The sequence below is a fragment of the Spea bombifrons genome, chromosome 5, assembly GCF_027358695.1.
Source record: "Spea bombifrons isolate aSpeBom1 chromosome 5, aSpeBom1.2.pri, whole genome shotgun sequence".
Lineage (NCBI taxonomy): Eukaryota > Metazoa > Chordata > Amphibia > Anura > Pelobatidae > Spea > Spea bombifrons.
In genome coordinates, this window is record NC_071091.1 from 37,189,894 (window position 1) to 37,200,297 (window position 10,404).

Here is a 10,404-nt window from a genome sequence, read left to right on the forward strand (position 1 = left end):
CTTTCAAGGCTGTTTTTCTTCTCCTACAAGAGCATCGGTGCTCTTTCCGTCAGGGGGGCTGCGGCCTCCTGTGCCCTTCGGGCTGGTGGAGCTTTAGTGGCTATTCTGCGAGCGGCGGATTGGTCCCGTGCCGCCACCTTTCGGGCATATTTCCGCCTGGTTTCTTCAGGGGCAATGGCGTTGGTTTTCTGGCGTTAAAAATGCAAAATACGAAGCCTCCTGTCTTGCCTTAAAATTTGAAATTATTCTAGCCTTGGTGCCCGAATAATTATAATTTTAATAAAGACAGGAGGCGAGTATTTTCCCTCCCTATCCTCCCGATGGTTAGGTGTACACTCTGGGTAAGTAAGCCTGGTTTGAATTCGTTTTGTGTTTTCTTGGGGTTTTGTCTGCTCCGTTGCATTTGATGATTTGTGATGACTGTCAGTGATGCTCGTTCTACTGTGTTTTACCATGTTTGTGAAGAATTTGGTTCTGTTATGTCTCTCTCTCTTTGTTTCAGCTTGATACCATCTCCGTGTCATAGCGGTTCTGTTTCCCAATTGGAGTGCATTGTCGCCTTGCTCTTGACTTTGGTTCCAGTTCGAGCCCCTGTTCTGAGTGTTGGGTTCGGTTTTACGTTGCTAGATGGTTTGCTGCGTTCTTCAGTTCCGGTTCACAGCGGACGAAAGAGGAAGAGGAAGATAGTTAAGGAGTTTATATACCACCTATGTACTGTTTCTATTGGTTGTTTTCACTTGTGTTATTAACTCTTTCTTTGCTGCTGTTGGTGAGAGTAAAGGAAGATATGCAAAATACTCGCCTCCTGTCTTTATTAAAATTATAATTATTCGGGCACCAAGGCTAGAATAATTTCAAATTGTTTTTGATGATTCTTTGCACAGAAAGATTGTTACTAATTTGTTTGAAAGATTGTTAACAATTTAATGCGTAACATTTTTTTATTATTATTTCTGTTTTAGGCAGGAGTATTCTACCAGCGGAGAGGTAAAAATAATTCAATTTCCTGTGTGGTAATTCCTCGTTTTCATTTCTTTTCAGTTCTTTCTAGAACATTATATAACTGCTTACATTTACACTATATCATTTTGTAAGCAAACAAGGTTATGGTGGCCTTAATTCAGGTCCTGTTGTGAGACAGTTTGGTTAGGGGCCACTTTTTTGTTTTTTTTTGAGGTGTGGCTGGAGGGAGCTTCACCAAGATTTTTTTTTTTTTTTTAATGTGAGCTTTTTAACTAATTCTCAACTACTACTTGTGTAACCAAGTATGAAATTAGAAGCATGATATATGTTATTTACAGATCAAACAGTCAAACAAACTCTGTTTTCATGGATATCAAACGATTGCAAACAGAACACAGGTTTATCCCCCCAAAATTAAAAATTGTTAAATATATTGCATGTGCAGCACAATTATTGGCACCCTTTTAGTCAATGATCTGAAACCATTTCTTCATCCAGAATCTCTCCAGATCCTTTAAATTTCAAGTGTGACACTGGTGGACTTTTTTCCTCAGTTCAACCCACAGGTTTTCTAAGGGGTTCAAGTCAGGGATGGACATGGTAGGACCTTGATTTCATGGTTGGTAAACCATTTAAAGTCTATGAACTTAAGTATCCTAAGAAAATGGATACAGCTCCACAACATTAAAAAATTGCCACCATATTTAACTGTGGGCATGAGATATTTTTCCATATAGCTATCTCTGTGTGTCAAACCCACCTTTGGTTTATTTCCAAAAATCCCTTTCCCGTTTGAAGTTCCTGTAGTGTCTGGCAAACTGAAGACAGTTGAGTCTGTTTTCAGATGAGAGTAGAGGCTTTCATCTTAAAACCCTTCATACAACTTTTGTTGACTGGCGACATCAGATTGTACCATAATTGCTTGAATATAAGACAAGGGTTTTTTTTTCTGATAGTTTAGATATGAATTAATATTTACTAGTAAAACTTTTTTCCTATGGGTAGTCTTTAATTCAGGCTTTTTCTTTTTTTCCTAAATTAATAATTCAAATTTTGGGGGTCATTTTATAATCTACGAAATACGGTAATTCTGACCCCAAGACACAACTAACGTCTGCAAATCTCCAGCTGTGATCCTTAGAGACTTTTTTGGTCAATTGAACCATCCTCAGTGTGTTGACAATATAGACACACCCTCTTTCAGGTTGATTCAAAGCATATTTCCAGTTAACTAGAACATGGTGGGAATGGGGATATTCAATGCTTTTGCGATCTTCTTAAAGCCACTTCCCGTTTTTTGTGAACTTTTGCCACACATCACAGCTACGTTCCTTGGTATTACCCACTGTGATGAATGATGAATAAGTAGTTTGGCCTATGTTACCTAATATTTACACCCCTGTGAAACAGGAAGCCACAGTTGAACAATTTCCTGTTCCTAGTTACCCAGGTGTACTAAAAAATGTAAAATGACAGTGGGAATATACTTCAGCTATATTTTTCTCCTATGAATTCATAAGGGTGCTAATAGGAGGTAGTACACACATATTTAACAATTTTTATTATTTTTGGGTAAACCTGTGTTGCAATTGTTTGATATCCATGAGCAGAGTATTTTTGTATAAAAATCAAAAGGTTAAACAATAAAGACATTTTTTTTTCACAGCCTTCTTTGTTCATATTTACCAAAGGTGCCAATATTAGTGGTGGTCACTGTATGCATGAAAGATGTAAAGCACTTCTTGTTTCTTGGACTAGTTTATTTTAGTGCAGAAAATGTACTGTTGTAGTGTGGATTTGAGAAGCTATTGTGTACAAAATACATGAAATAATTCATAATCAAATATTGCCTCTGATTAGTTTGTTTATGCTTTTTCCACAGCTGGTGTATCACGCTTTGCAGCTAGTGGCATTTGCCGTGCTTGCCATTTTAATTATGAGACTAAAGCTGTTTCTCACTCCTCACATGTGTGTCATGGCTTCCTTGCTGTGTTCCAGGCAGGTAGGAAGAAGACTTTTTTTTTTTCTTTGTTGTAGCATATGTTGTTGTTATACCGGTGAAAAAATACACTTGCAATTAATAATAATAATAAAAAAGAGAATCTTGCACTAAACCAAGGCATATATATTTTTCGGTTCATTTTCGGGCAACGATTTTCGTTCCCTGCCCATATGGTTTAGCTGTAAATTGGGGGCATTTTTCATTTGGGAACAAAATTGTTGGGTCTCAACTGCTCTCTTCCCTCAAACGTCTGATATGTTCCTTTGGCTTCCAGTACAACCTATATGGAGACAACACCCTAACCTATATTTCCTCTCCTTACCTTTCACCCTCTCTTCTACCTTGCATCACCAATTGTCTTTCAGGAATTGCATCATGGATGGCGTACCATTATCTAAAGCTCAACTGAGTTTATGGTAATCCTGCCTTCCACTCTGTCCACAATTCCTGACACATTTCTTACTGTTGACAACTCCACTATCGAAAAAACAGACCAAGTTCGCTGCTCTCCTTCATCCCTCACATCCAGTCCCTCACCAAATCCAAGTTCTAATCAAGCCATCTGAACGATGAACAACGTCCACAGATCATCCAAACTCTATCAACTCCTCCCCATAAAAACAGTCCTCTATTGTTTCACTTCTCTCTCAACCACAGACTGGTTTGTAAACTTGCAAGAGCAGGGCCCTTTTCTCCTTTTGCACCAGTTTGCTATTGTGTGTGACTTTAACCAATTAATGACAATGCCTGTATATGTACAGGCTCAAAATGCATTGTTTTCAATGGGTTTAGGGACCGCCCATTGTCCTTAAGGGGTTAAATTATTCTACAGATTGTAACAGCGCTACTAAATCTGCTGTCATTAAATAAATAAATAAATGTAATTTATACAAACTGCTCTTTTCATTTGATTTTCCAGCTTTTTGGATGGATCTTCAATAGATTTCAACCTCATCTTTTTCTCTTCGCTATGATGGCTCTAATGACAATACAGGGTTTCACCAACCTACAGAATGAATGGAACATAAAAGGAGAGTTTAGCAATTTACCTCAGGAAGAACTATTAGAATGGATACAGACAAACACAAAGTCTAGTAAGTTTTTGGAGCTTATGTTTTGCTTGTTGTTTGTTTTTGCTTTTGTAAAATAATGGACTAGTCATGTTGACTTTATTTTCCCCATTGAGTGTTGTATGATTTAGAGTGTCTGACTCTCTTGATATCTCTTACTGTGTCAATACTGTTTATTTGCGGTGTATTAACGCTGCATTAGCTAGCATAATGAAAGAGCAATGCTAGAACTTCTGTATTTTATTTTGGAAAAAAATATACAAAATTGTACAACTCAAAACTTGTAAAAGGAGATAGAGACTTTCCCAAGCGAGCAATGTCAATTAAAAATAGAACGAGTCTCTACATTATCCATTGACATAGCCACTTCATATACATGTTCACATCCATTTGATAAATATTTGAAAAGCTTAGCTTAAACATAAGTAATGCTATAAATGTATGGAACTGTAAAGCAGAACAAAATAAAAAATGAGCATAAACAAACACTAACACAAAGGCCTCTCTAATGTAGTGAAGGCTACATCAAACACTATGCTCAAGATAAATGCTCTCAAAAGTAAATCTATTTCAGACAGCATGGTGGCATACTAGTTATAGCCACCCGGAAGAAGGCCAAAAAAGCTAAACTCTAAACTAATATTAAGTTGTAGATTCTGCAATCATGGGGTTCATATTTTATAAAATGTGTGGGGAGTTTCATGAACCAGTTAGGTTAGTTTGTCCATCAGTAGGCTCTCATTAATTTTATTTAGGACTAGGATAACTGGTGGAATATCTGATTTAGAGCAGAAAGAGTCAATAGCACCTTTTGTCCCCCAGTACAATCTATCAAGAAAAGAAAAAAAAACGTCTTGAGAGCTTTCCCGTAAAATATGCTTTTTCAAAAAAAAAAAAAAAAAATGAGAACACGGGGTATATGCCTTAACCTGATATGATCTAGCAAAATGCAACAGCTGCACATAGTGGAACACATCTGAGAGTTTAATGTTAAGCGATGGGAAAGGCTGCAGATACATATCCCCATATCGGAGAAGTACGAGGTCAGCCAGATAAGAAAAAGGGGTGATTTGCGTACCTGATGTTTATGATGAGTGGGGGGGAAAAGGAATACTATATATATATTTATATATATATTATATATAATATAAAATTATATATATAAATATAATATAATATATATATATTTATTTATTTTTTTTATTTACTCAAATTCCCAGAGTCTGGTAAATTATGAGAATTTAAGCAAATTTCTCAATGAGAAATAAATATAGGAGCTAATACTGCTGAAGATATCAGGCTGTAAAGCTCTTTGATTGAACTCTGTAGGTTGTTCACTAGCCTAAAAGACTGGTGTTGTTTTTCTTTTTAAGTCTAAACCTATATAGGTTTAATGTCTTCCAGTTATAGCCTTATTTTTACAATGCTCTTGTCTGCCAACGTCAGGAGTTTCTTAGTCATTTGGTTACCCACTGAACTGTTTCACGTTTTAGTTTATTTATAAAATAAACTTGGAATATTTGGTGTGTGTCTGTTTGTGGAACATCCTCCTGCAAAATGATTCCATTGCTAACCACATGTGTTGTTAGATCTGTCATTCTTCTTAGGCCATACATAAGACTACCTTTCTCCTAAAACAGTAGCAAACACTTCTTTGTATTTCCTCTGCACTATGGTTTCATTTACATTCAGTCGTAATTATCCTTGTAATCATAATATACTTTCTACTAGCTTTCTTTAGATTACTTTTTAAGCATTGAATTAAAGTCCAAGTGTTTTATTTTCGTGTTACTAAGCTTTATACTTATACTAAAAAATCTATAGAAAATTATACCGGTAATTGAAATAAATCCCAACCAATGTTCAAAAGAGTTTAATACATTCATTTAAATATTTGGTGTACTGTAAATGGAATTTCAATATTAAGATATTTTATAATTGTTACACAGATGCAGTTTTTGCTGGAGCTATGCCCACAATGGCCAGTGTTAAACTATCAACAGGTCGACCTATTGTAAATCATCCACACTATGAAGATGCAGGTTTAAGGTAATAAAAAAGGCTTGCATTAATATTTGAAAATATTATATGTTATCTATGTATTGTGTGTGTGTGTGTATGTGTGTGTATATATATATATATATAATATATATAATATATATATATATATAATATATATATATATATATATATATGCAATTAGCAAGACGCCCCCCCAATAAAGGAGTGGTTCTGCAGGTGGTGACCACAGACCACTTCTCAGTTCCTATGCTTCCTGGCTGATGTTTTGGTCACTTTTGAATGCTGGCGGTGCTTTCACTCTAGTGGTAGCATGAGACGGAGTCTACATCCCACACAAGTGGCTCAGGTAGTGCAGCTCATCCAGGATGGCACATCAATGCGAGCTGTGGCAAGGTTTGCTTTGTCTGTCAGCATAGTGTCCAGAACATGGATGAGCTACCAAGAGAACGGCCAGTGCATCAGGAGACGTGGAGGAGGCCGTAGGAGGGCAACAACCCAGCAGCAGCACCTCTACCTCCGCCTTTGTGCAAGGAGGAGCAGGAGTATTGCGAGAGCCCTGCAAAATGACCTCCAGCAGGCCACAAATGTGCATGTATCCACTCAAACGGTCAGAAGCAAACTCCATGAGGGTGGTATAAGGGCCCGACGTCCACAGGTGGGGGTTGTGCTTACAGCCTAACACCGTGCAGGACGTTTGGCATTTGCCAGAGAACACCAGGATTGGCATATTCGCCACTAGCGCCCTGTGCTCCTCACAGATGAAAGCAGGTTCACACTGAGCACATGTGACAGAGTCTGGAGACGCCGTAGAGTATGTTCTGTTGCCAGCAACATCCTCCAGTATGGCCGGTTTGGCGGTGGGTCAGTAATGGTGTGGGGTGGCATTTCTGTAGGGGGGCCGCGCAGCCCTCCATGTGCTTGCCAGAGGTAGCCTGACTGCCATTAGGTACCGAGATGAGATCCTCAGACCCCTTGTGACACCATATGCTGGTGCGGTTGGCCCTGGGTTCCTCCTAATGCAAGACAATGCTAGACCTCATGTGGCTGGAGTGTGTCAGCAGTTTCTGCAAGAGGAAGGCATTGATGCTATGGACTGGCCCACCCATTCCCCAGATCTGAATCCGATTGAGTACATCTGAGACATCATGTCTCGCTCCATCCACCAACGCCACGTTGCACCACAGACTGTCCAGGAGTTGGCGGATGCTTTAGTCCAGGTCAGGGAGGACATCCCTCAGGAGACCATCCACAACCTCATCAGGAGCATGCCCAGGCGTTGTATGGAGGTCATACGGGCACGTGGAGGCCACACACACTACTGAGCCTCACTGTGACTTGTTTTAAGGATATTACATCAAAGTTGGATCAGCCTGTAGTGTAGTTTTCCATTTTGATTTTGAGTGTGACTCCATATCCAGACCTCCATGAGTTGATGAATTTGATTTCCATTGAGAATTTTTGTGTGATTTTATTGTCAGCACATTCAACTATGTAAAGACGAAAGTATGTCATACGATTAGTTCATTCATTCAGATCTAGGATGTGTAATCTTAGTGTTCCCTTTAATTTTTGGAGTAGTGTGCGCATAGATATATATATATATATATATATATATATATATATATCTATATATATCTATATATATCTATCAGGAAAGATTGTGATCTCAATAGTTTCGAGAAAAGAAGAGAAAGGGGAGGTATAATAGAAAAATTTAAATACTGAAAGGTATTTAACAAAGTACAGGTGAGAAGTTTATTTCAGAGAAGTATTGGAACAAAAGGTCATAGTCTGAAACTGGAGCTTTAAAGGTTTAGATGTAACGTAAGACAGTTTTACTTTGCAGAGATCACGTTCTACACTTGTTTAAAGTCATAACGTGCCAGGCACTTCAATTGTCTCCAACAGGGTGCTTTTCTGTGATGTGCTTGGTACATCAATTGCCCTCAAGGGGTTAAAGATGCACGGGATTGGAATAAAGCTATCCTGAATCTAATACCAGATTAGGGACTGATTGAGGTCTGAATCTCTACATTGGGCTAAATGGTTCCCATCTGCCACTAAATTATGTTTCTATATCACAAATTGAAATGTTTCTATAAGTTTGTTTGATGTTTATTTAAATAGGTAAACTGATATATTGTAAATATACTTATTTACAAGATTTAAGTATATTATTCAGTTGGAGAAGAAATCATTGCTGTGATATACCTAAACTTAATGTTTCACAGTGGTTCTCAAACTGGAGTTAGGAAAATCATTACTACTGATAAGGTGTGTTTATTTGCAGGGGTTTATATATAATTAACAGACCTCAATTGGCAGCGACAGTACATTTTGAACAGATCCACTGCACTCAAATCTAAATTTTTATGTATGTGCACATATATATATATATATATATATATATATATATATATATATATATATATATATATATATATATATATAATGTATGTATGTGTAGGTGTTATGTATGTATGTGTGTGTGTGTGTAGGTGTATATATACATATGCACAAAATACCAATATGTATTAACATATGTATAGTCTATAATTGGCTGTGTTGTCAATTCTTATTTAAATATAACACTAGTACTTTAACTCTGAAGGGAACAGCTATTATTAGTTCACTAGATGGTTATAATTGTAATTTATGCATGAATCCTTATTTAAATTTTTTACTACCTTTGCCTACCAATCATCAGAGCAAGGACAAAAATGGTGTATTCCATGTATAGTCGGAAGCCAGCTAAGGAAGTGAAAAGGATTCTGCGTAAACTAGGAGTCCAGTATTTTATCCTGGAAGATGCCTGGTGTACAAGAAGACCAAAGTAAGTGGGCTACCTTTACTATGGTATCTTCTATACTACAATATATATACCGTATTTGCTCGATTATAAGACGAGGTTTTTTCAGAGCAAATGCTCTGAGAAATACCCCTCGTCTTATAATCGAGGTCGTCTTCTAATTAGACCTCAAAAAATGTCTGCTGGGGCCAGGCTGCTTACCGGTGCTTTGGTCCCGAGCAGCGTCTCTTCTATTAGCAGCAGGAGGCTAGCAAAGTGTCACATAATTCTGCCTTCCTCTGGGGGCGGGGCCAGAGAAGTTGCTCGCACAGCCGGGCCCCTGCAGAAGTCTTCGAGTGAGAGATCTGCAGTTCAGGTAAGGGGGTGGGGGAGGGTTTTTGTGATTAATGTGTGAAGTATGTGTGATTAATGGAATGAATGAGTATTTAAATGTTTGTGAATGAGTGTGTGTGTGTGATAGCATGGATGTGTAAGGGGGGGTAGCATGGCATAGGGTGGCTGTACTCAAACTCCTATCATCCCCAGGTTCCAGCATGTACTGGCTGCCTTGGCTTGATAGGAGTTTGATTGCTGTTAGCATATATATAATATAATATATATATCTCCAGAAATGCCTTTTAACCCCAGGGTGGCAGAGTGGCATATAGGAGGGTATAAGACATTTCTGGAGGCAGAGTGGCATATAGAGGGTTAAAAGGCACATCATGGGGCAGAGTGGCAAATAGGGGGTATAAGGCATTTCTGGGGGCAGATGTGCATAACTGGGGGGGGGCAGGTTGGCAAATAAAAGGAAATAAAAAAATATATATTTTTCTCAATCATAGCTTTTATTAAATATGAAAAAATTGTTTACATGAATTAATATTTACTAGTAAAAAATTTTTTCCTATAGGGTAGTCTTATATTCAGGCATTTTGTTTTTTTCCTAAATTAATATTTAGATTTTGGGGGGTCGTCTTATAATCAGGGTCGTCTTATAATCGAGCAAATATATATATATATATATATTTGGACTAGAACACTGCTATATAGAGGGCTTCCCTCTACATAAATCATGCCTCTAATTGTACCTGTGTTGGGTTTACTTTTGTGTTTTTTAGGCCTGGATGCAGCATGTCAGAGATATGGGATATTGAAGATCCTGCAAATGCTGGAAAACCTCCGTTGTGTTCCATTATGGCTAAAGAATTTGTTCCACAGTTTCAGACATCATTCCAAAACAGTGTTTACAAAGTGTTAAAACTTTTAAACGACTAAACAAAATAAAACAGTTTATTTTCTTTTGGGTTGTCTGAATACAATAGTTGTTATTATTTGAAACTATAAGTGTTTTAATTTTCAACATACCAAATACTATGCAATACTATATTTTTAAATTTTATAAACTCTTCTAGATGGGGTTCTGCAATGTTTGTCTCTGTCAGCTTTTTATTTTTTTTGTACAATTTGTCGATCTTGAGCACCAAAGAGAAATTTAGAAAATGTATATATTACATACTGCAAGTGCTGTTAAATTCCACACTTTGTGCTTATATATC

General features: G+C 37.4%; 1 protein-coding gene across 1 annotated transcript in view; it reads left to right on the top strand.

The window, feature by feature from the left end:
- The window catches only part of DPY19L1 (dpy-19 like C-mannosyltransferase 1), a 55,233-nt gene extending 45,082 nt beyond the window's left edge, over nucleotides 1-10,151 (top strand). Inside the window, exons 18-23 of the mRNA XM_053467697.1 lie at nucleotides 963-987; nucleotides 2,846-2,965; nucleotides 3,885-4,059; nucleotides 5,985-6,084; nucleotides 8,765-8,890; nucleotides 9,967-10,151. Of these exons, the coding sequence (XP_053323672.1) occupies nucleotides 963-987; nucleotides 2,846-2,965; nucleotides 3,885-4,059; nucleotides 5,985-6,084; nucleotides 8,765-8,890; nucleotides 9,967-10,123 (703 nt within the window). The 3' untranslated portion in view covers nucleotides 10,124-10,151. The remainder of the gene's footprint in view (nucleotides 1-962; nucleotides 988-2,845; nucleotides 2,966-3,884; nucleotides 4,060-5,984; nucleotides 6,085-8,764; nucleotides 8,891-9,966) is intronic.
- Nucleotides 10,152-10,404: the final 253 nt, after the last annotated feature.